Below are 25,721 nucleotides of genomic sequence, written 5' to 3'. Positions count from 1 at the left end.
TTCAACTTGACACTTCTAACAAATCCGTTCTTGTCCTTGACAACTTCAAGTACTCTGCCAAGCGCCAACCACCAACACAATGTCTCCCACAGTCACATTCCGCTTGGGGTGGGTTCATTTTTGCCTTTCTTGAAGTATAGGCAGATACTCCTTCGACCATCTGTTCCAAAAGAGGTCTGCGAAATACTGAACTTGTCGCCACTGCTTAACAGGATATTTATCATGCTTGTCAAACAACCCAGGAGGCAGACTCTCGCCCGACCGTTGAAGAAGCAGATGATTCGGAGTCAGGACATCTAGGTCGTTGGGACTGTTAGGGCATTCGGTAAGTGGTCGTCCATTCATGATAGCTTCTACCTCACACAACAAAGTTTGGAGAGCTTCATCACTCAGATGAACATGCTGTTCTCGCATCAGAGAGTAGAGGATCTTCCTGACGCTTCTAATCAAACGCTCCCATATTCCTCCAAAATGTGATCCTGCTGGAGGATTAAATTGCCAGGATATGCCCTTCTGTAGCAAGTTGTCATGGATTTTCTGTTGGTTCCAGGTTCTCATCTGCTCACGCATCTCACGTTCTGCGCCAACCAAATTGGTTCCATTGTCAGAGAGAATGCTCTTTAATGATCCACGACGGGCACTGAATCTGCGGATTGCATTGATGCATGAATCCGTGTCAAGTGAATGCGCTAACTCCAAGTGGACAGCTCGCGAAGTCAAACAAGTAAATATGACCCCGTACCTCTTCACCATACTTCTACCACGTTTCACCTCAAAGGGACCAAAATAATCCATTCCAACCTTGCTGAATGGAGGTTCATTCAACGCAAGTTGCTCTCGTGGCAGACTGGCCATTTTCTGCTGCTCAGCCGGGGTTTGGTATCTCCTGCAAGTGACACACCTCGAGACGATACCCTTGATGATAGAAGGTGCTCCAATTATCCAGTAATGTCGTCGAAGCTCTGCTAGGATGGCATTTTTGCCCAAGTGTCCAACTGACTTGTGTATATGCTGAAGAATAAGCCTGGAGACAGGTGAGTCTCTTTGCATCAGTACCTGGTGCCTGGACTCAAAGTCGAGATCTGCTCTACCAATCCGACCACCAACACGTAGAAGTCCATCTACCAGCTTAGGATCAAGCTTTCTCAATGAAGAAGACTTCTTGACTACCGAGGATGGTTTTCCCTCCGTCTCGTTGAGCAATTTGATTTCGTCCTTCCAATGTTTCTGCTGGACATGGTACACTAAAACCCTCTCAGCAGCCTCAAGGTTCTCTGTGGTAAGTCGAGTATGGTTAAGACTTTCTCTGTCACCTGATGAAAGAGTTTGCTTAACTCTGCTCTGCTCTGATTCGAGCTTCTGTGAACGGTGCAACGCATTGGGTTCTTGCTGTTCTAACTCTTGCTGTGCTGGCTCCTGTTTCAACCTCTCGCTTGCAGCTACTCTATCTTGGAGGCGCTTCATCACAACCAATATCCAAGCAACTGCCCGTTTCAGCCTGGTCCAATCTGAATAGTGCTCCAGAAGTCTGTCAACCGGACCGATAGGTGTCTCTGCTGTCATCAGCACAGTCTTCTTCACCTCAGCATCATTATCTGGTAGCTTGGTAAGACCGGCATCTTGCTGAGGCCATTCTGTTTCTGGCTGAGACAGGAAGCCTGGACCCTCAAACCACATGGAGCACTGAATAAACCTTTTCACTTACTGACCACATGTTGCACAATCAGCAGGGTTGAATTTGGTATTCACGTACTTCCACTGCTGCAAGCAAGAGGCATCTCTGATTATTGCAATGCGATTTGCAACAAAGGTCTGGAAGCGACAACTCTCGTTTGCGAGGTACCGCAATACCGTCATACTGTCTGTCCAGTAGTAGGTGCCGTGTATGTTGCAGTCCAGCTCTTGAGTAAGCACTTTGCCAAGTCTAACTGCGATGGTTGCTGCTGTCAACTCCATACGCGGGATAGTCATCTTCTTTAAAGGTGCAACCCTTGCTTTGCCTGTAACAAGCGAACAGCTGACGCGCCCAAATTCATCACAAAGCCGGAGATAGGCAGCCACACCATACCCTACGTCACTAGCATCTGCAAAGATGTGAAGCTGACAGCTTACAACCTGCCCAAACCCTGAAGGCTTGTAGCATCTCCTGATCCTAAGCTGATCCAGGTCTTTCACCTCACTGAGCCACTGATTCCAGATTCTAAGATCTTCTCCCTGGATCTCTTCATCCCATCCTATGTCTCGTCGACAAAGACTCTGAAGGAGAATTTTGGCCTTCAACACGAAAATAGCTGCGATACCCAGAGGATCATAAACTGAACTCGTGAAAGAAAGTATTCCTCGTCGTGTTGCAGGTTGCTTTGGCAAACTGACTTTGAACCCCAAGCTGTCTGATTCCACAAACCAATAAACCCCCAGAGCTCGCTCATTGGGAAGGTTCTGATTCTCCATCGACAACTCTCTGATGTCTTTTGCCCGTTCCTCTATTGGCACCGTCTGCAGAACCTGATGGCTATTTGACACCCATTTTGTCAGATGAAAGCCGCCTTGTTTGCACAGGGCTGTGGTACTCTGGATCAAATGAGCAGCTTCTTGTTCTGTACCAACCGAGACAAGACAGTCGTCTACATAGAAACTTCTCTTCACTATGTCACATGAAGCCTCTCCGTAGTCACCAACATTATCCTCAACAGTTTGCTTAAGAGCAAAGCTTGAGCAACTCGGTGAGGACACTGCTCCGAATGGGTGAACTTTCAGACGATAGGCAACCGGCTGCTCTTTGAGATTGGCATTTGGCCACCAGAAGAATCGGAGGCAGTCACGGTCTTCACTGGGAACTCTTACGTGGAAAAACATTGTGGCTATGTCTCCCATTATAGCTATCTCCTCTTGACGGAATCTCAGGAGTACACCCATCAGACTGTTTGTGAGATCTGGTCCTTGGAGTAAGACGTTGTTCAAAGATGAACCCAGGTATGTAGCCGCACAATCGAAGACTACTCTAATCTTATCGGGCTTGCGGGGATGATAAACTGCATGATGCGGAATATACCACACCCTGCCGCCTGGCCGATGTAGGTCTTCTTGTGGGACCTTTTCGGCGTAGCCTTCACTCATAATCTTGAACATGAACTCTTTGTAGTCACTGCCGAATTCACTGTTTCTCTGTAGTTTGTGTTTCAGACTATCAAGGCGCTTCAATGCCATTGACTTGTTGTCAGGTAGCTTTACATCTTCTGCTTTGAAAGGTAGACCAATACAGTAGTGACCATCTCTGTGAGTGATAGACTTGTTCACCGACGCCAAGAATCTGATGTCTTCTTGAGAATGCTCTTTCTTGTCGTCAATGAGCCTCTCGGGGAAATCCATGTTGATGGTCTCTCTAACTAATCTATCCAGATGCTTGAGCTGATCTACCTCTGCTACTGCTGTGACCTCAGCCTTGTTTACAGAGAAACTACAACTTATGTCACTCTGTACTTCTTCAGCGTCTCTCATCACATTCCAAACCACCCAACCGAGCATAGTTCTTGCAGCATGAGGGCTACCCGCTGGACCAGTTTTCAGATCAAACGGGGTGTAGGCATCTGACACATTGTTACCAATCAGGAGTCCAATGTCTGCATCTATTTCAGGCAAGCTGATGTCTTTAAGATGGTCCCACCTGGAGATGTCATCAGTCTTTGGAATATGGTGCTGGGGAAACTGGTATTGTGTCTTTGGTATACATGACTGGAAGATCAATCTCATTCGTCATGTCTAAGTCGCTGACCTTCAGCCCGTCGATGAGATACGTCTTCATGGAGTAGGGCTTACCCATGGTGTCCAATGTAATGGACTTACATGGACCACTTGCTCCCAACTGCCGGGCTAGACTCTCACTACAGAAGGAAACCGTGCTTCCAGTATCCATGAATGCGTACGTTGGTACAGCCTTGATACCATCTCTCAGCCGGACTTTAACCGGTACAATTGCCATGGTGCATTGACCCTGCTGACCGGCCCTCGTATTACCACCTGCATACTTTGCAAAGTTTGCACACTGCCCACTGCTGCCATCTGGATTAGGCTTTGACTCGGGCTTGGGAACTCTGTTCTCATCGTGGAGGCAGGTTGGATGTCGACGTTTGCAAATGTCACAAGTGGATCTATGGCGACACTCCTTACTCTGGTGACCACGCTTGAGACATCCGTAACATAGACCTTTGGATTTTGCAAACTCTGTTCTTTCAGACAGAGGCAAACTGGACAGACGCTTGCACTTGTCAGTATGATGGCCTGTGTCAGTGCAATATATGCACACGTTCTTCACTTCATTGCCAGACTTTACTGCTGTCGACCTGTTGTCTCCTTCTCTGTTACGCCATGTCTGCTCGGATTGGCCACTTGAAACCTCGGTTGCAAAGCTGCCCCTTGAACGATTGGTGTGCTTGGTGACGACCTTTGCCCCTGTGCCTTTTACATCTTGGCTCAGGGCCTCTCTGCCGTACATGGGATCCATCACCTTCTTTGCCTCCATTTTTACAAATCGAACCAGTTGGCTAAATTGGACAGTCTCGCCTTTGTCTGAGGTCTGCCGAACAACATTTCTCCACCTGTCATGAAGATAGAATGGTAGTTTACCCACCAACTTCCTCATGTTGTCGGGGTACTCGAGGACCTTCACTGCTTGAATGCATTTTACAGCATTTTCACACTCAACCAGCAGAATTGAGAAGTCATCAAGTGCCTTCGGGTTGTCCGGACGAACACATGGCCAATCGAGTGCTTTCTTGATGAAGGAGTGGGCCATGAGATGCACGTCTCCATATCTAGATGCCAATTCTTTTAGAGCTGCAGGGTATCCTTGCTCAGCAGGAAGATGGCTGAAACCTGAGACAACTTTATATGCCTCTCCAGTAGTGAACTGCTCCAAGTAGCTCATTCGCTCATCGTCATTATCAGTATGTACTGCCACTTTAGTGTTGAACTGCCGGATGAATTTCCGGTAGTCGACTGGTTCACCACTAAACCGCTTGATTTCAGGAGTAGGCCTTTTTAGTTGTCTGACAACTGCAAGAAGAGCGTTGTCACCTGACATGCCAGTTTCACTTCGGTTGCTGTCACAGTGCTTGTCACCTTGAGCTGAAACAGAATGGTCATTATTGACATGCAATGGCACTGGTACACTATGGCATGATGAACTATTACAACTTTGTTTACCATGTTCTTGTACACTACTACTTTGGTTATGACTTTCTGGTGTAAAACTATGAGCATTCACATTTAGTGCAGATTGACCACTATTTGTCTGGTTTACCAAGTGTGACTGGTTATTGGGTTGTGCTACAATGGACACAGTTTCATTATTCAACTGCTTAACTGAATTTGAATCTCTAATTGAAACAGCATTTGATTGTAATTCAAAACTGTCCAAAACTCTTTCCTTGGCATGAACAATGTCCAGTTCTGTGGTCAAATTCAGCTCCTCTTCTTCCAACCTCAATTTCAACTTGGCCATCTCTATCTCTCGTCTCCTCTTGAGTGCCTTCATTCTTGCCTCCAAAGCCGCTTTCTCCTGCTCCGCCTTGAGTCGTGCCGATGATACAGCGCTGGCAATGGAAGCTCTTGAGCCCCTTCCACTGATGTGTGATATGCTTGTCAGATTTTCGCTGTCAGTGGTGCCATGGCGTTGGCGTGGAACTCCGACATCTTGCTCCTTCTGTGACCGGACCGTTTCCCAGTTGGAGTAATACACCTTGAAGTTCTTCAGGTAGGTATCTCTACTGTCCCAACTGTTGTCCAGATACTCCTGTAATTCTTCCTTGGACAGCAAAGTACAGTACTCGCTGTTTTCTTTGAGCAAGTCCTCGTAAGTTGACATCCATTCCTTATATTCAGCGCGTACTTCACCTTGGTCATGCTTTTCATTCATGAGAAGTTCAAGCCTTTCAGTTTTCGACTTTATTTGCCTGAACAGCTGTGACACGCGCTTTGCTTTCATGTCCTTTTGGTAGGCAAGTCCCTTTTCTGTGTGCATTCTTGCCCTCGATGATTCATGTAAAGCAGTATCTTCACTGTCCATGTCAACTTTCTCATGGTCATGACATGTAGCTCCTTGCGTGCTAAGGTCTTCTGCCCCTTTATCCATCCTGGTAGTAAACGTCAATGATGAATCTGCCAAAGATTACCGACGAAAATATGCTGTGCGCAGATCCAGAAGATTTTATTGTCGTGTACAACTTCTGACAGTTTTGAAATCGAGATCCTAGAATGCTGTTTTCTCGGAATATACAGCTGAAGCTGAGCTGAAACTTCATCGGGTTAGTTGTTCATCACCCTTCTTTAGATTTTGAGCACTTTCGTTGCTTTAAACGAACAAAATGCACAAATTACAATGATAGACTATACCTTTAATAATTCCCGTTCATGATGTTAATTATTAATATCATGATGACGCGTCTTCTGATCATTATGTTTGACCCAGGTGGCATGTTCACTGTGTGTAAATTTTACTGATCTCATGGAGGTTTTTCGCACCCTCTGTTATTGCTAACATTTTACGTGAATTCCAATCAGCACATAGTATTGTCAAATACGTTAGGCTATACACAAACTCACCATATATTAGTTATTACTCGTTGCAAATTATCAACACTCACTGGTTGTAGTCAGCTCAGTTTTACATATTGTTATTCTATGTTGGATATCCCACTCAATAAGCCGAGTAAGACGATTCTCCAAAACGAAATCGCGGTTATATCGTGAGTTATTGTTGCTGATGTATTGCGTGCTAATCGTACTACGGGGACTGTCCAGTTTATGGCTATCTACACACGCGTACTGCAACATAACCTGAGCCAAATAGCTGCTCAACATAATGCAATGACGAGATCCATAAGGTTCATAGTGCAATGCACAATACAACTATTTGTACGTGCATTGTGTAGACCTAGCTGTAGATAAAGTCTGTACGTGCTGCTCTGGTTGATACTCAGACTATCAATACGCCATACCATCCGTACACTTCCACAAGTTCGAGTTTTGTATTGCAATGTCGGCGTCTCTCTCTAACCCCCCCCCCCCCCCACTCGGAACTGAATCGTCATATAACTGCACCACCCGTCATCCAAACTTTCCAAATAATATTATTCCATAACTAAAAATTAACGGACTCTTTTCGTTCGTTCTCTCATGTAACTTAATATGAGCGAATATCAGTTATGAAAGAATTAACCGAAGATGTAAAACAAAATCATGTACATGTACATCTTTCCGTATGGTCGTACGTTGAATCAAAAAGTCTGTATAAATATTATATTTTATTAATAAATATCTTGGAGAGTTGATGGTTTCTAATTGGTCAAGACTCGAACACGTGGCCTGGCATGAACGGTGATAATGGACCGGCTTCAAAGATCAAGCGAATAAATGGCCCCTGAACCAGCATTAATCAAGCCCCGTTCAGCCCCATGCAAGCCAATGATTGGTCAAAATATAGCAACAGTCCTGCGGTAGCTTGTAACAATAGAGCACTGCACATGCGCTCAACCCCCATCGCTTGATACTGACGCGCGCGTACGCAACACAGTTGCTAGAGATGTGTGCGTGCGCGCGCGTAAGGAAGTTTTGAAACGACATCCTACAGCAGTATACAAATATAACATGGTTTGAGGGTTAACAATCGATATTCGCTCCCCGAGGTATTGGAAGTTGACAAACAAGTTCCCGAGGCGAAGCCGAGGGAACTAGTTTGTCAACTTCCAATACCGAGGGGAGCTAAAATCGACTGTCAACCCGAAATAAACCATGTTATATTTGTTTTACTATACCTCATACATATTCAATTGCCGATTTGTTTTATATATAATTGTGCACTTAAAACAAAATTATCGGAGAAACTTGAACAGCTCACCAAAAGAATATTGTTGCTCAACTTCACTAGTTCGGTTCGTTTGCAATACAGTAACTACAGTTGTAAATACAGTTGTTTGTGTACAACTTTCTTTTGTACAGAAGGCATCTTTATTGTCCATACATTTTCTCCAGTCCGGCAATTATATAATTTACTCGAACCGCGTACCGTGCAACCAAACAACTCTTTTGGGCGATGTTCGCGCGTGCGTACTACACCCGTGCGACAGTTCCTCGATTGCTTTGTAAAGCGCATGCGTAGTAGACTGTCGCACGTGTAACCCGTGCGACAGTCTACTACGCATGCGTATTTAGCCTGCGCGTGAATCCTCGCGCGCGAGTTTGGTAAACAGCAAGAATGACATCTGGCACGAGATGGTGAACTGACCAGTGAGAGTTTGGCTCTCGATCATGAATATGTATGAGGTATAGTAATGCAGTATATACTGAGGATGTTTACGACGAAAGCGTAGATCTACGATTTATTTTCTTTGAACACTTCACCCATCGACATATTTACCTTTCCTAAATCAAGCATCTTTGTAATTCCGGACACAAGGAATGTGCAAACGAGATTTCAGCTTCCTCCATCAGGTAAAGATATGAAAACATTGTTGTTTCGCTACGGCAGCAGTTTCTGTTGAGTTTTCGTCGTTATAGCTGTTAAGCTAAAATATGGCCCATGAACATGAACACAAAAAAAGTCTGGAAATATCGCCGTAAGAAAGTAACAAAATTGTAGCATTTTAACTGTTTATTTCGTTAAAAATGCATTTATTAATGGGAATAACAGTGTGAGGATCCGGTCTTCACTGCGTGATAATGACCGGATGTGGGGGTGACCGCTGTTCGTCTCGGTCCATTAACAGCGGTCACCTCCACACCCGGTCATTATCACGCAGTGAAGACCGGCTCCTCGCACTGTTATTCCCTTATTAATGCTGCTTGATTAAAACTTAAACTTGCCGTGATGACCGTTAATAAATGAAGGTGTCCGAACAAAACACGTTACCCCCCCCAAAAAAAAAAAATCATTTCTTTAATGGTAATGGACATCATTTTGAAAAATTTCAAAAACGAAAAATGCCTAAATAAAACAAAACTTAAATATCTGTACGAAAGTGTCTAAGCGTTAAATTGGTATAGCGCCCTCTCGTGAATCTAGAAATACCAACGTGATTCCAATTTTAGTCACATTTGTCCTGAAATCATTTCGAAATGATTTCAGGACAAATGTTGGACGGAGCAGTCTGAGTGTTTAAGAATCAAGAAAATATTAATATTCAACAGGCATGTCTTAGCCGATGCGTTTTGGCTTGCACGACGACACACACCCACACATACACCCACACACCCATACACATGTGTGTATTTGCCTGCAATCGGGGACTCCATTTGTCCCTCTTTTTTTCCCATTAACTTTTTAGGAATACCTCCCACATGTTTTGTACACATCGCCAAATTGGGGACCTTCGGGAATTGGGGACCCTATTGTCCTCTATTGTTCAACGTCCCCTATTGAACGCAGAAACAAACTCAACAACACACACCCACGTTTGTTGATGTAAATCGAGGATTTTCTATTGTTCCTCTTCCATTTTCCCTTGTTTATACTCTAACTTCTTTGCAACAGCTCTTATTGGTTTTGTATACGTTTTCTAAACGAGGTGTCCTCGATTTGGTTCCAGTCCTCGATTCATCAATGATGTTGCACGTGTGTGTCCTCGACTTCACCATAAACAAACACCGGCAATAAAAAAAAAAAATCCTCGCGTGTTCTAAAACAGACGCGACACAGAAAGCGAGCATTAATTAAATGGCTAACTTTAACAACAACAAGAATTAATTAATTTATCCTCGTCGCCAATGTTGTATTGGCACCTAAATACCTCAGTGCGGGGTGCACAGCGGTGGGGACTCGATACAGAGACACATGTAGACTGTTTGAAGCTACTCAACTTTTAGCAACAGCTCTCATTGGTTTTGTACACGAATTTTCAATCATTGACTATCGGTCAATCCTGGACCCTTTATTTGTGTCCTTACCCTTTTGTCCTTAGTGCCGGTGTTTACATACTCACATGTGCATGATTTATGCGTGACTTGACAATTAAAATTATTCGGAATTTGTTTGCAATGGCCTTATTTCTTTATTTGTCACACTTTGCAAGTACTTCTTTTCTCTCCATTTTTCATTCATCTTTTGTATTTCCTTTTTGCATACCCCCTCCTTTTATCAATTACTAATCTTTTCTGTTATAAATATATACTTTCGGCTGTTTTATTTCATTTTACTTATGATGTAGGTGTTGTCCGTTCTTTTCATAATTAGTTTAAACGAAACGAATTACGTATCAGAAAATTAACATTAAATGAAAAACATTGCACAAATGTCACAAATGCTTGCCTATTCACGAAATTGAATGCCCAAAACGCTTACCGCGGAGAGTCCGCGCGAATTTGAACGCTATTTGCATGTTTTTTTTCCTAATTGAATGCTGACTCTTTAATTATGTTTTCCAAATGTGTGCAATCGTGTGCTCATGAAGTTAAATTGATTGATACAATTTTTGCTCTTTGAATGGTGATCTAGTTCGTCAATCAATTTCGTCGTAAATTGAATGAACCTATCGTTAATTCAGATGCTAAGTTTACGAAGTTTGGCGGGAAAACCTATATTTAAATCTAAACACAGTTGAAATAAACTTCAATTTCAATACAAAATTGGTGGAAAATGTATTTCTCTCTTCCAAACTACCTCTTCGCGAAATGTTTGAACCTAAATCTGTGGCGCGCTCTCTTTGGAACAAAACCCGCTGCGCGCAACGCACAACGCGCGCACCAGCATGCATTTGCACACGAATACTGCGCCGTGGAAATATCCTTTTGTTGCTAATGGTAAAGTACCTTGGTTGCTATGGGTATAGTATTTTTGGCCGTGCACAGAAAGATAGCAAAAATAGAAAGTAACATGTGACTCGCTCTTGGCAAATCAAGACACAGAATCTGTGGGTTAGGTGTTATAAATGCACATAAACTATTGTCGCAGCTGTGATAGGTTCGTAATGGGAAGCGATTAATGGATATTTCTATTCTGGGAAAAGGTTAATTAATTTGTGTTCCTGTGCAATGAAAAAAAAAGGAAATCTGTGCAATTATTCATGGTGCAGTAATCGTGGATCTTTTCAAAATAATCTTTCCGCGATTACTACTCGGCAACTGGAGCCACGACGCTTGGAATCTATTACGCGATCTCCCAGGCAGGAAACCAGCTTGCTCTGGTATTAGGTGTTTTGTAATTGGGCCTCATTTTTTCCTCGCGTGTTTTAAAACACACGCGACACAGAAAGCGAGCCTTAATTAAATGTCTAACTTTAACAACAACAATAATTAATTAATTTATCCTCGTCGCTAATGTTGTATTGGCACCTAAATACCTCAGTGCGGTGGGGACTCGATACAGAGACACATGTAGACTGTTTGAAGCTACTCACTGCCTCATGGCTGGCACACGCACGGGAGTGCAAGACCAGCACGGCACGCTTGAATGGTTTATTATGTAATCTACTACAGTAGGGGGATCGGTCTGTATAGCTTTTTGCTTCTTTAGGGTCTTTCCCTGGCTTAAGGATATCGATCACACGAGCTTTCCGCCATATTTTAGGAAGTTGGGAGAGGATTACACAATTGTTGAACAGCAAGAGGAGCCACTTTCTTATAATCGGTCCAAAATGTTCAACCTGTTCTGTGCGAATTTCATTTAGACCTGCTGCCTTGCCGTTCTTGAGGCAATCGATTGCTGTTTGGCGTTCCTTGCTGTCAAACCACAAGGTTGGCTCTTTATCACCCTGATGAAATGGACTCCTTTTGTGGCGTTTCTTGTGTGGTGGTTTACCGTTTAGAAGCAGTTGGTGAGCAACCTGATCTGATGTAACGAAGAGTGCAGCGTTGCCTTCTGGGGGTCATTGTTGAGCTTCTTGATGGTTGACCAAGCTCTCGTACTGTTGTGTGTCATATCGACACTGTCAATAAGTTCTTGCAAGGATTTCCTTCTTTCCTCTGATATAACTGCCTTGAGCCTCTCCCCTGTGTTCAGGTTGGTGTTCATGGTTTCCTCTGAGAAGGGATCTTCTTCGTACAGTTTTGACTACTTCTCGTACAATGAGGCACTGTCAGCTGAGATGCCAGGTATTTAGTACTCCCTACATCCGCGTAGATTTCTTGCAAAGCCTGGTGGTTTGAAAACAGAGGTCACGATTAGTTTGTGACTGGGATCCATGGGTTCTTACACCCTCAGTTGCAAATGGCACATACCCTCGGGTGTACAAAACACCATGGACCCCATCACAACAGGCAACAATTGTATAATGTAGCACGGCTTGTTGCCGTGGTTCGACCAATCAGGTTACAGAATTCAAGTTTATTTGTCGACAGTGTGAAACACACACAACGTGTATCGTACATTGAATTGGATATGGCTGGAAATACGAAATTGTATGCCACAAAATGTCCGCCGCATCACGATGTAAACAACCAGTTATTTCGTCTTTTATCGGGAACGGCAAGACAGATTCCTTACAACGGAAGAACAATCCATTTAGTATAATTAATCCAAAAATGTGGACGTACTAAAATTACATTTCTCTTGCAATAAGTCTGTAATGGCTTTGGCATTGGAATCCGAATTTCCGTGTCTTTTCACTAATTCCAAAATTATCATTCCGTTTAACAACTGTTAGGTTTTTTCACTCAATGTACATTTAACTCTTGATATTGTGTGTTTTTGGCTGACAGCTCAGACAGAGGAATTTCATACTAATTTATTTTAATTTTAGCTGAGATTCTAACTTGACATCCCTCGTATTTTCGTTTTTTTTTTTTTTGGAGAGGGGGAGCCTTGTTTTTATTGATGGAATTTTATTTGTTCCAGTTTCAGTATTGGAATGTTATTTTCTGTAATTTTATTTTATATTATGTACCTTATTTTCTCAGAAATAAACTGTTAATATATAAGCCGATTAAGTATCCCAAAAAACATGATATAGGCCAGGTAAACACAGCACATTTTAACATGGTCTAATTCTTTACCTGTGTTATCCTTTTTCGTGTAGTGAGCTTGATAATATAATTGACATCATGGCGGTAACGTACACAACAATCATTCTGTTAACATTTGGACTTTGCGAAGCAGCCTACAAGATATGCCCAGCAATGTCCGGTGAGTAATATGCCTATAGTTTGTTAATTATCCATCAAATAATAAATGTTGCCGTTAGTTTTCTCGTCGTAAAATCTCTTTTAATCTCACTCATACGATTCTCTGTCACTTGTTTTCAGTTAACAGTACTCACAGTGCTTTTGGTACAAGCAACTACGTTCAACGAGGCCTATGGCACCAAGTAACATGCCCATCCTTCCGTCCCGATGAGGCTATTATTCGGGTCATTTGGTACAAGCAAGAAAGTCCCACGACCCCTGAGCAAACTTTGATTACTCACAAACGTAACGAAGACTTTCCAGAGAGCGACAGGTACGCGTTCGGGACGTCTGGTTTCAGCCTCGTCATTAAAGGTGTCGAAGAAAGTGATGAAGGAGGGTACGTGTGTCAAGTCATACCAAGTGTCACAGCAACTCGAACCAAAGCAACCAACATCCAAACTATAGGTACGATGTTTTTAAGTATCATTGGCTAAATGGTCCTACAGAACAGGCCCATCGGTCAAAAATATGTGATTTGTTCATTTGTATTGGACGGAAAAGAACGAACAAAACGATTGTTTAATAAATGACATAGTTTTACTAAGGGAGAATATAGTTCTTGTCAAATCAAAGAGTATTATCACTCTTTAAACTATCCGTAAGCCCAAATTTATTCTATGAATGCAATATTAATGTCTCCCAGTTTCCATCAATGACTCAGTCAGATAATACCCAATTTTTAACTTCAATAACACAGGCGGTACCTTTCCAGGAGGCAGCAGTCAGGCATCTTCCACTGCTACCTTCCAGCGAGGTCGCAGACAGACGCTACCGTGTGAGTGCGCGTCACAGACACCAGACGTAGTGTATTGGTCAACGGGAGATACTACAGATACACAGATCATTGGTGCACGTTTCTCTAATGGTGCTGCCCTGCAGATCCAACATGGCGCCGATTACAGCATTGGTAGCGACGCTTCGCTTACATTGAACTCCCTGAATGACGTACAAGATACACAGACATTCTGGTGTCACGTGTTCCAGTCAGATGGTACCCTCAGAAATTGCGACACTAATGCCAAGATTTCAGGTAATGTCAAAGGTATGTTAATCGACGGGAACCTCGGACGTAGTGCTTTTTTCGAAAACGAAGTTAATATTGCCAAACAAATTAAAAAAAAGAAAGAAATAAATCAAAACAGTTAGAAACATTTTCTGAACTAAACTTTCATTACCGATTTTAAATTCTTCCTTTGTCTGTTTTTGAACAGTTTTTTTTACATTTTATTCTCTCTTCGAAGTAGATGAGGTGGAATCAGCTAGCGATGCACTGAAGGCCTCGGAAAGATCTTTCTACCTGCGAAGCGACACACAGCAGATACTCCCTTGCCTGAGCTGGACACCTGGCGACACAGCTTGTGAGGTGGAGTGGAGTAAGCTCGACAACCCAGATCGACAAGTCCTCAGTTACAACCTGTCGACTAGTGTCGTCGATTCTAGTCCTGAATTCGATCTCGCCAGTGACTTTGGTTTGGTGATTCAGTCAGTTGATGATGACCATGCTGGAGTGTATCGATGTGCTGTGGGAGATGAAAACCAGATAGATGTTGAAATCCGAGTGATAGGTAGGTACAAGGACTGAGCTTTTAGCTGAGACTTTAGATTTCTAGTTTCATGAAGATTACCATTTTGTCTTTCATATCTGCAAGGTTTCATATTGCAACAGACAGTTGTATAGCCTTTTATTGCCATGTTAATCTGTTGTAAGCCGCCGGCGGTGCTGTGGGCCGCCGGCGGAGGGCCTCCGGCGGAGTGCCCTGACTTGTTTCTTTTGAGATGGGCGCGCACCGGAAATTGGGTTCTATTTCGGGATGCAATTGTGGTTTGGCGGGCGCCGGAGGGGATTTGGCAAAGTGCCTGTGGATTGTTGTACATTGTTATACATTGTTATACATTGCTATCTGTATTGTGTTTGGAAGAGCACAAGTGTAACGTTGTAGTTGTTGTTGTTCTGGCAGCCGCGCGGAAATTGTCTTGTTGGAAGTCCTGTGCCTGCTCCCCTTTTCCGTTGTTACCGGTCTTGAGGGACAAGAACCCCTGGTCCACGCTACAATATGCAGGCATCATTCCAATCTCTTTTTTCTCTCTTTCTTATTGTGCTTTCTTACTATAGGGGATCGCTTTCCATTGGATGGCGGTAGCGCTACAGAAGGTAAAAGCGTGACCGTTGAACCTGAAAGTAGATTTTCCCTTCAATGTCCGGCTCTCTCAGACATCTCCTTGACAGGCAAATCAACTTTGTTCTGGTCCTTTGGCGCCAATGATGCAGAGTCTACCACTGTGATCAGCACACTGAATCTACCAGATGGTCCCATAAAGATGGCTTATCTGGGAAAGGACTGTCTAGGCATATCAATGGAGGGCGCTCTGCTTCTTAATAACTGTTCCCTAGAAGATGATGTCAGATACTGGTGTCATGTCTTCCCTGTGAATGAGGATCTGATGCGGTCATACGTGGATGTGTTAATAGAGGGTAAGTGCATGCCTTTCATGACGTCACATCTTGCTACCATGTTGTCGGCTGCTGGTCTTATCATAATTATCATACGTGGATGTATTTATCAATACATGTAGTATATGTTTACTTTGATCTTTTGAAATAAAACAAAGTGACTGCACTTTTATGTGAGGAGATCGATATAAATTACCTGCTAAAAAGAACTTTGATAAAAATTGGAATGATGCGCAATAGCAAAAGATCATCAGAATGACGCCATTAAATCCTTTGTGGGATGCCAAACCATCCTTCTGTATATCACAGTCAACTAACTGTAAAGGAAATTATTGTATACTTGTAGATTCAAGCTATCGTTTGATATACGACATTCAAATTGTGGGAGGCTTAAAGCCATATAATACAGTTAATTGCATTATTGTCATTTGATTCTCTGTATGCATTAGATTCAAACGATGAACCTGAAACATTCAATATCGTTGTCATCGCCATTTCCGTGTCTTCAATCGTCGTTCTTCTTGGAATTTTTCTTTTCCTGATTTGGAAGCGGTGTCGACGGTCTTCGCATTCTAGAGAAGACAAGGAGAGAGGTGGTTACACACCGCTGGATGAGCAAGGTAGAAAAATAGAAGGGGTAACAAAATAATAAAAAAGGCATTGTCAAAAGAATATGTCAGCGATGTCAATGAATGCCTCTTGTATTTCGCATCCCCGTCAAGATATTTCGACGAACTTGTTTCTTTTGTTTCATGGTTAGCTTATCAGGAAGGGTGGGCACGATACTTGGTGCCATACACCTTGCTGAAGTCAGTACAAACTGGATTGTACTTTCCATGATTGCTAACCAGATAAGATAATACGCAGACCGGAGAATATGGGCATTGGGAAAACATTGCCCCGTTGTTGTATTAAAAGTGACTTAAAAGCCTGTTTTCAACGAGCTTCTTTCAATGAAATCTTTGTGACAAAATACGCGACCAGTTTTTAATACAACACTCTAACAGTGCGATTGTATTCGAGTGTTCAATGCAACCTGCAGGCCAATATATGCACTCAATTAAAATGTTATTTTTTCCTCTAATTGTGTGACAGAGTCCGTACCGAAGTTGGATTTTAAGACGCTTGCGAAGAAGATCAAAGGGTTTGTGATCAGCAAATTGGGCAGAATTCCTATTACTCCGTGGGTTGACCAGGATGATGTTTGCTTCGCACCGATAGATACAGTCTACAGACCCTTAGAGATGTTCGTCAATGTCTCACACGGAGGTAGCACTGTAAAGTATCAATTAGACTCGGAGTCTGGTATCTTTGATGATGGTATTCCAGAATTGGCCAGTAAGCATGCTATAATACAAGGTAGACGGGGTTGTGGTAAGACTACGTTTTTGTATAGACTGATATACGACTGGGCCATGGGAAGAGAACGTGCACTATGGGGTGGTGATCAGATAGTTGTTCTTGTCCCAGCTTGGTTGCTTATTAAAGCTAAAACCATCGGTGAAGTAGTTGTTGAATGCATGCTTAAAAAAAAAGCAGACATTTCGGCCGAAGGCATTAACGCACACTACGCACGAGACAAAAGCAACCTGACAATTTTGGTAGATGACTGTAATGGCAAAGATGACATTGACGCTGTCATGAAAGTATTGACAGATAATGAATTTTCTGGCTGTCATTTAGTTTTGACGACTAGAAACGCAGAGCTGGCAATAGCTGCGTCACACAAACATAGCATGCGCCATGTCACCATTACCGGCTTTACGCTCAGTAATGCTATCGAATACATCAATGCAGTTTTGTATACTGCTGAAGAAAGACGGCAAGCTACCCCTGAGAAAAAGGCAGTAAAGAGTAAAACTGAAGCGAAATCAGTCTCGACTGTGAACAAAAACATCGAGCAACATCTGCCGGACACCAGACAGTCTTCAAAAGTGTCAACTCTTCAAGAAACTAAGGAAAGCCCTGCCACTGACGAAAATCTTGAGAAGATAGAAGCACCCAAAACACTTACCCCAAAAAAGAAACGAAATCTTCATCGATATCTAGAAGAGGAAATTCTTCAAACGGATCTTTCATGTCTACCAGCTGTCTTGGTAGCTCTCTGTCAGATGTCAATCTGGACAAAAGGTGATGCCTTTAAACCTGATGTTACTGTGGCAAATTTGTTTTTCAGAATTGTCAAGTGCATGCTCGACAGGAAGAAAGGTCGAGGAGTTGGTGTCATTGAGGGAAAACAACGCAGTCTTTTCACGGAAGACCAACTGGACGTACTTGCAGAGCTTGGTAGAGGGGCTTATTCAAGGCTGGTTGACAGTTCTGCAAATTATGCAGACTACTCGAAAGCGGACTTCTTGAGTTCGTTAGAGAAGGGAGAGCACGCCTTGGAAGTTGCAAAAGAAGTTGGACTTCTTCATCCATTGCAGGTTGAGTCCAAGGTTGAATCTACGGAGCAAATTACTGAGGCATTTTCTTCTGAGTTATCAGAAGTGGAGATACGGACAGGGTGTCTTTGTTGTAAGCGGAAGCAACAGCAACAAAATGGGACTGAACGAGAAACCATGCACCAGGATATAAAACTCACTCCCCTGACAAGTCCGAACGAAGAAAGGGCTTGTTTTGTCTTGGAGATTCTTGAGCAGCTTTGCGTCAGACCACAGGAAAAGTGAAAAAATGGTTCGAAGACATCACAAAGATTGGCCACAGCGAGATTCTCAAGAGGTTTTCAAATGTATTTCAGTTCGCCATCCAGGATAATCAGTTTGACAGAGAAGCTCTTGTTGATTATTGTGCAGAGATCATCAACAGGGGATACAGTCAGGTCAGGCCCCTCCATGTTGTGATGCGATTGGAGAAGTTCGTAGAGTTGTGTCTCCAGGTGAATTTTGAGGGCCAGTGTGAGGGGATCCTGAACAAAAAGCTGATTTCGATATTTCCTGACGGGAGGGTCCGCTTAATTGGGATATCGAGTTACAAACTGCGTCTGTTGTCATACCTACTCGAACATGCTCAGTCAGAAGATAAGAGTAAACTGAATGTGAAGTCGGTTGAATTGTTACGAATTGGTCGATATGACTGGTCAGAGCTTCAAGAATACATTGAATATTTTACTGCTGCAAAAGGGGAACATGAGAAGAAGAAGAAGGAGAAGAATGATAAGAAGGAGGAGGAGAAGAAGAGGAAGAAGGAGAAAGCTTTGGAAACCAAAACGGAAGGTAGTCGGCCATCTACAACTGGAACCAAACAGGCAAGAGATCCAGCACCACAGGAAGATATCGAGAAGCTTTCAACCGATGCAGTGGAGGTCAATTCCAGCGAGCCTCTGCCAGACGCAGAAAAGCATCCGAAATCTGAAGCTAGCCAAACAACAGTCCAAAATCCACGAACCGACATGGTAAATTCTTCCGTGAAAAGAACCAAACAAACCAACAAATCCCCGACCAACAACCAACAGTCTGCTGATCAACTTCAACAGCTGGATAATAGGCAAAAGACTGTCACAGACGTCGGAGGAACCGACATAAACAATAGACCAAAATTGGAAGCCCTGCAATCTTCACCTCCAGATGCAAAGTTTGGCAATTCGAAAACTCTTTCATCCGACTCTCGAATCGGTCTTGGAAATGCACCTGATTCAAAACATCAACCTGATACGAGACGTTCAACTGATGATGACATTCATCAGCCTAGCGCAATTCAATCAAGGGCAGTTGATGAGCAGCTCTCACTCCCCGGAGAAGGGGAAAACAAATGTGAAGATGTACTGCTTCCAACACAATCACTATCAGTACCCATGATAAGCGACTCATCACTCGAGGATGATGGTAATGAAGGTGGATCTAAAGACTTGTCTGTAGATGAAGATATTGTATCCTTTGATGTAATTGATAGTAACAAGGATCTGGCTGTACTCAAAAAGCTGCGTGAAAGGATAGAATCAAGCCACCAAGACATGCCCCAGTTTCCTCCTGACGAGTCAGACATCAGTGTCCTTAATACTTTGCAGTATTTTGGTCTACAGGAGCTCTTAGAGTCACAGGCAGGGGAGTGCTACTCATCGGGTGCAGCAAGAGACTTGGCTAGCTACCTTCCTCGTCTGGTAATGCTGGAGAGTCTGGTTCTGGTTGGGACGATTCTGAGTTCAGACGCTATTTGCGACTTGGCGAAAAGGGCTCACAAACTCCGAAACTTGAAGAAGCTCGATCTGCGTCTGAATAAGCAATTCGATGACAGAGCCTTCGTGGCGGTAACAAATTTACCTCTACGTCAGTGCAAAAAGTTGAGGGATCTCAGACTGTCTCTGTGCAAAGTATCAATTCAAGGGTTTGATCGTGTACAGAAGGAAATGAAGAAGGATGGCGAGGACTCGTGGGGAAGATTGAAGACACTGTATCTGCTGCATGGATCACCTGCCGAGACGTTTGTAGGATTCCTCAGCAAAAGCTTAAAATACTTCCATTTTGTTGAATGTTTTCATCTTTCAGCCGCCATTAAGAGTGAAAAAATACAGGACAGAAATCTGGAAATGTTCGAGCAAAATATGAAAAATCCGAAATTCATGACAAATCTTGAAGCCCTAGACATTGGCAACATGGAGACACTGAAGGTAAAAATGGCCTCTTTGAAACTCCCTAAGAGGAAGGGATCTGGAATCTCTGAAAAGGTTCTGACTCTTGTTTCTGCTGTAAAAAAGACAGCAAGCGACATTGCAAAACCGGTGGTAAAGCAGGCAGCAAGCGGGATTGCAGAATCGGTAGCAGAAACGATAGGTGGTCCAACTGGTGCCGTTACGGGTGCGGCTGTGGGAGCTGCGATGGAGGTCGGTGGTAACGTTGTATCGCCTGTTGATAACAGTCACTTTAGTGTCGGAACGTTCAACTGAAGTCTTGGAGAATGATGGTGATTTGTTTAAGGTTTTCCTCCAGATTACGTCTTTCTTCCATATTAATCGGGGCCACAAACCGCAATATTAACACCAAATTATGTATTGGTGAGCATGCAGATACATCCCCATAAAAGTTGCGCTGAAGCGAGGGGAGGGGATGTTATTGTTTCGGCTTGTTTCTCGGGTTGTTGGGGTGCTGGGGTGTTGGGACGCTTGTTTATTTGTTTGTTAGGGGCGTTTATTTGTTTTTGTTTGTTTGTTGGGAGGATATTGTTTCGTTGTTTTTGTTTCTTTTTTTTTGTTGTTGACTGTTAGAGTTACTTAATGTGTAATGTCATATAATGGTTGGTTACATTTCAATTTTGTTACACCATGATGTTTTGGTCCGTGTTGTTTGATTGTTAATTGCCTTATTGTATTGAGCTATTTCATTTTTTTAATTGTTTATTGGGTAATTGGGTTATTCTTTTTCAATCTGCTGATTTCTTCATAGCCAAATTTTCCCTTATTAATTTCCCAGCAGTAGTGTTGTTGTTGTTGTTGATATATATGATTATATTTCTTTGCTTGCTAATTTGTTCTAAAAAAAGGTGAAATTTAAAACTGATAACGTTAAAAGAGCGTTTGTGAGAATAATTTAGGAAGTTGATTTACCATTTACGTAATTTATGAGCGCTGATTTCTGTTTTTTTTTTCAATCGTTGATTTATATGTAACTGTAAGGCTTCCAATGAAAAGAACTTGTATAGGACTGAACTCAATGAATGTCAATCAATCTTAGGATAAATTACAGATTCAAGATGGGAGTCCTCATTCATGTACATGCAAATATACGCTCTTGCCAACATTTCGATGTGGATTATGTTTAATGGATTTTTTTGTAATGGACTTGCAGTGCTCGAGCTGAGTAAACTCAATGAATACTAATGTTCAGATAAATTACAGATTCGAGTTTTGTAGCCTCGTTCATGTACATGTTAATGTTAGCTGTCGGCAACATTTCGCTGTTAAAGATGCTTAACGAACTCTTTTGTTTTATGGACTTGCAGTGTTCGAGCTCAAACTTAAATACACTTCTGATATGTGCTACTGATAATTTCTTTCTTTACCCCTTAGTTTATACGTTTAAACATTGTATGTTAGTCATGGTTCGAGGATTGTTCTTGAATTTCTTACAATCAAATACACATATCATTATCGCATTTGTTTTTTAAGTAATTATTTGATTGCTAATATATATACACAAATGTATATGTATACGTTGAGTGTAATAAAGCGAAATGCAAATTTTAATTTTCAAAATCAAATTTTCAGTTACAGCTGCCAAACCTATTACAATGTAATTAACTGTTGCAAAAAAAATAAAAAATAAAATGTGTTCAGAAATTAAGCACTAAGTTTAAAAGCATATTCATAAATACCTAAAACAGTTTGCCCATTCCCATTGGTCGAGAGCCCGTCACGTGGCCGGTCTTAAACGGATTATAAAGACATGGCTGGGTGGTCTTAAACACTTTTCCCACTGCCACATGAAATTTTGACTCCTGTGAAATCCAGTGCCTTGCATTTACCGTTGTATCAAGTAAGATTGGAGGCTTTGCATGGTGGATATACTAAATAATGAAAGGTTTGCGGCAACACCATGTGCGAATAATTTCGCAACTAAGAGAATGGTTCTGAAAAGAACCAGAGGTATAAACTCGACGTTCCGGTCAGTATGCTCTGACCGTCTTCAGGAGAGTGCCTAAACTCTAAGAAAATCTTCAGGAGAGTGCCTAAACTCTAAGTTTCATCACCCCAGCATCAAGCCATCGGTCAACCGCACCCTAGTACAGAAAGCCTTTGAGGTCTGCGACCAAGACAACCTCAAGCGTGAACTCAAGCACATCCAGGCGTCACTACAACGGAACGGCTACAAACCCAACCGCATCAAGATCAGCAAACCTGACCAACGGGTCTCCTATACCCAAGGTCCTTCCACTGTATCTCCCTCAGTCACTCTTCCTTACATAGGTCCAGCTTCTCATCATCTGCAACGCATCCTCCGACAAGCCGGCGTCAAGGTGTACCACTCATCTGGCAACAAGCTCCAAGGCAGCCTCCATACTTACAAGGACAAGCAGGACTCCTCTTCCAAGACGGGAGTCTACCGCATTCCATGTGAATGCGGCAAAGTCTACATCGGCGAAATCGGTCGGATCCTTCCCACTAGGCTCAAGGAACTCAGAGCACATGGACGGCGAGGGGATTTAGACAAATCGGCCATTGTCAAAAATTCCCACATCAACGACCACAAAGTTGATTGGGATGCGGCCGAACTCATCGCACCGATCCAGTTCTGGCATCTAAGACGCGCATACGGGAAGCCATCGAGATCCGCAAGCCCAACACAGTTCCGCAAGACATCGGGTTTCACCTCAACGACATCTGGCTCCCACTTCTCCAGACTGATGGGTCTCCTATACACTAGGTCCTCAGCTACCACCTTAGACTGATGGGTCTCATACACCCTAGGTCCTCAGCTACCACCTTAGACTGATGGGTCTCCTATACCATAGGTCCTCTCTCTACTGACGCTGCAACCCTACTGTTCCACTTCATTGGGCACCAAGCTTGCTCTAGGATCCCGTCTACTTGGCATGCAACCTCTGGTTCTTTCTAGAACCATTCTCTTAGTTGAGAAATTCTTCGCACATGGTGTTTCCGCAAACCTTTCACCGTTGTATTAGTTGAACGTTTACAATCCTTGTACTTTTACTGGTATGTCAGTATTGTATAGCCTAAATTCACAACGCACTCATCACATTCGCATCTTAGTGTCATCGCGCGCGCCAATCTCTATAAAAGGAGTTGTTTATGTCTCACACTTGTGCTGGCCACTCCATTATATAGCTAGAGGGTTGCTTCGAAAAACAGAAAGTACATTGTTGAACAAAATCGTTGGACATTTAAATTTTGAATTGTTTTGACTTTTGGACTGTGAAGTTTTAATGAATGGGAATACAAAGGGCCGGGCTATTTTGAATATTTTACAGCCGGGGGGGGGGGAAGGCAGACTCCGCCCCCCATTAAATTTCGGCCATCAAGTGCATAGAACAACTTATCATGAACATACCCAAGACATTTCATGATTATAGGTCAAAGGGTTAAATTTGGAATTATGCCTATTTAATTATTCATATGTATGAATGGTAATTCTGCTCTGTGTAAACTACATATAATTATGGGAAAGTTCAGTTTTCACTGCGCGTAGCGCCGGAAAATTGTTTTCTACGCGACAGCCCTTGGTCCGATTTTTATGTTTTTGGTATCAAAAGATGCGCAAGGCTCGAGGCTAAAAAGTCGGGTCGGGTCGCGAATAAACATTTTGAGGGGGGGGGGATTCCACCCCTCCCCTTTTAGGGTTTAGAGTGGTTGGAGTCTGGAATGCTGCATATTACCTGAAGCGAAGCTGAAGGTAATTACACCTAGTGTTTAACAATTATACCTAGTGTTTAAGTGCACCTAGTGTTTAACAATCCCAAGCACACATTTTTTCCCCTTGTCCATAGTACCAATAAACAACACGAGGATGACGACACTAAAGTTCTATTGATTGCGCAAATAAATAATAATTCGTATGTATGTATGTATGTATGTATTTGACATGTTTTAGAGAACCATCAAGTAGTGCCAAAAGATAAAGTAATGTTGGAAATGTAGACAAAAACGCTATGTAAATAAACATAAAAAATAGATAATAATTTAGTGTTGCAACTTGTGAATGCCAAACGGTGTACTGCTGCTTTATGAATTTGGCAAAGCTTTAAGGTGTTTCTGGTGTAATTTCAAAGTTTTAACATTAATTAGTTGCTTTTAAGCTTAACGTTCATAACCTTTTTATCTGAATAATTTAAGTTCTCTGAATTCAAAAAGTTCACAGTTGCTCAGGATATATTTCCTTGATTATTATTTTTTATCATATGATCCAGCAATAGGCTTGAAATCCACCATTGTGTTGATGCAATATTCATTTATTTTGCATTTTCTTTTTTTGATAGAATGTTTCTGTTTTAAAAGGATAATACATTGCAATTTTGAAACGAGATATTTTACGTAATAGGTTTAAAGTTAAGATAACGTGATTATCTCAAATGTCTGTTTAAAAAATGTAAAACCTTGTAATATATTGTTACGCCTTGGCATATAGATGAATTTGTTTAAGGTCATCATTTGACGCACATTTACAAAGCCATGCCTAGGATGAAGCAAAATTGATGGGTCCATTTCATCCATTTGGGGTCCATTTTTTCGTTTCCCTGTTACATCTGTTAGAAGACGTTGTAAGTTCATGACACATTCTTTAGTGAATTATATTTCCGACGATGATCATGTTAAGCAGAAGCCCTTCTAAACGAAAATAGTTTGATGTTTATTTTAATGATTTAAATGGCAAATTACACAGGTCAGATGTAACAGGGACATAAAAAGTCACTCTGTTTTGGGCTAACTCTTTTACGGAATGACCAATATGCTTCATGGTTTCTCGCAAGACTTTTATTTTAAAGCACCTTTACATTGGAACTTTAGTTTACTCTGTTACCTTCATTTAACCATTCATTTAAAAACAATATTTTAATGTTGTCATTTAGCATTGCCTTAAAAATATTCATATACTATCATTAAAAAATACATGAATCATGGAATCTTGCGTTATTCGTTTCTGTTTGTCTGCAAACTTTTAAAGGTTTTCAAAAGATATAACACTATTCTTGACTCGAACGTTGCGTGTAAATATCCATTCCTCTGAAAGGTATGAAAACTCTGAGAAATTCCCTTTAAGGTGACAACGTTAGTGAAGTGCATTTTATTAAAGATTAACAATGTTACATTCTTTCCGACCATCTTTTAACCTCGCGCCATTCAAATTACTGTTCAATTTAGAACTATTTTAATTTGCATCCAGTGAGTTTGCCTTTGCGGTTTATTTGACGATTCGTAAAAATGCTTTATCCTCACTTCAGGCTTGATCCGGCATCGGCTGGCTGCATGTTATGCGAGTTAATGGCTTCTGAATAGCAGCCCTTGGAACAATTAATTATTAGACAGTTTGTATATTGAAAACTACCCACATAAGGCTAGATTGTACAGAGCAACGGTGTCATATGAAATTTGGACTCCTTAGAAAACTGGTATCTTTTCCCTTAAAGGGAAAATACTACATTTGGCTGATGCTTTTGTACATGCTTTAGC

The 25,721-nt window shown here is 42.2% G+C and overlaps 3 protein-coding genes across 3 annotated transcripts; 1 reads left to right on the top strand and 2 right to left on the bottom strand.

The window, feature by feature from the left end:
- Positions 1-114: 114 nt before the first annotated feature.
- Positions 115-1,677, bottom strand: LOC119732110. The gene has a single exon (XM_038205504.1). The coding sequence runs from the start codon at positions 1,675-1,677 to the stop codon at positions 115-117; it is 1,563 nt and encodes a 520-aa protein (XP_038061432.1).
- A 24-nt stretch (positions 1,678-1,701) lies between these two features.
- On the bottom strand, positions 1,702-3,525 carry LOC119732101. The gene has a single exon (XM_038205492.1). The coding sequence runs from the start codon at positions 3,523-3,525 to the stop codon at positions 1,702-1,704; it is 1,824 nt and encodes a 607-aa protein (XP_038061420.1).
- A 9,487-nt stretch (positions 3,526-13,012) lies between these two features.
- On the top strand, positions 13,013-20,666 carry LOC119732090. The gene is given in 8 exon segments (XM_038205481.1): positions 13,013-13,111; positions 13,231-13,557; positions 13,850-14,187; positions 14,402-14,717; positions 15,266-15,625; positions 16,054-16,224; positions 16,700-18,250; positions 18,253-20,666. Coding segments are annotated over 8 exon segments (5,379 nt in total). The 5' UTR covers positions 13,013-13,029; the 3' UTR covers positions 20,487-20,666.
- The last annotated feature ends 5,055 nt before the right edge of the window (positions 20,667-25,721 follow it).

The sequence above is a fragment of the Patiria miniata genome, unplaced genomic scaffold (genome assembly GCF_015706575.1).
Source record: "Patiria miniata isolate m_02_andy unplaced genomic scaffold, ASM1570657v1 HiC_scaffold_1, whole genome shotgun sequence".
NCBI classification, from domain to species: Eukaryota; Metazoa; Echinodermata; class Asteroidea; order Valvatida; family Asterinidae; genus Patiria; species Patiria miniata.
The sequence above is the reverse complement of the archived record's forward strand: the minus strand, read 5'-3'. Positions and strand labels throughout refer to the sequence as shown.

What these genes read in the sequence shown, in the direction of transcription:
- LOC119732110 (XM_038205504.1), bottom strand. Translation starts at nt 1,677, where the DNA reads ATGTGGTTTGAGGGTCCAGGCTTCCTGTCTCAGCCAGAAACAGAATGG.
- LOC119732101 (XM_038205492.1), bottom strand. Translation starts at nt 3,525, where the DNA reads ATGCTCGGTTGGGTGGTTTGGAATGTGATGAGAGACGCTGAAGAAGTA.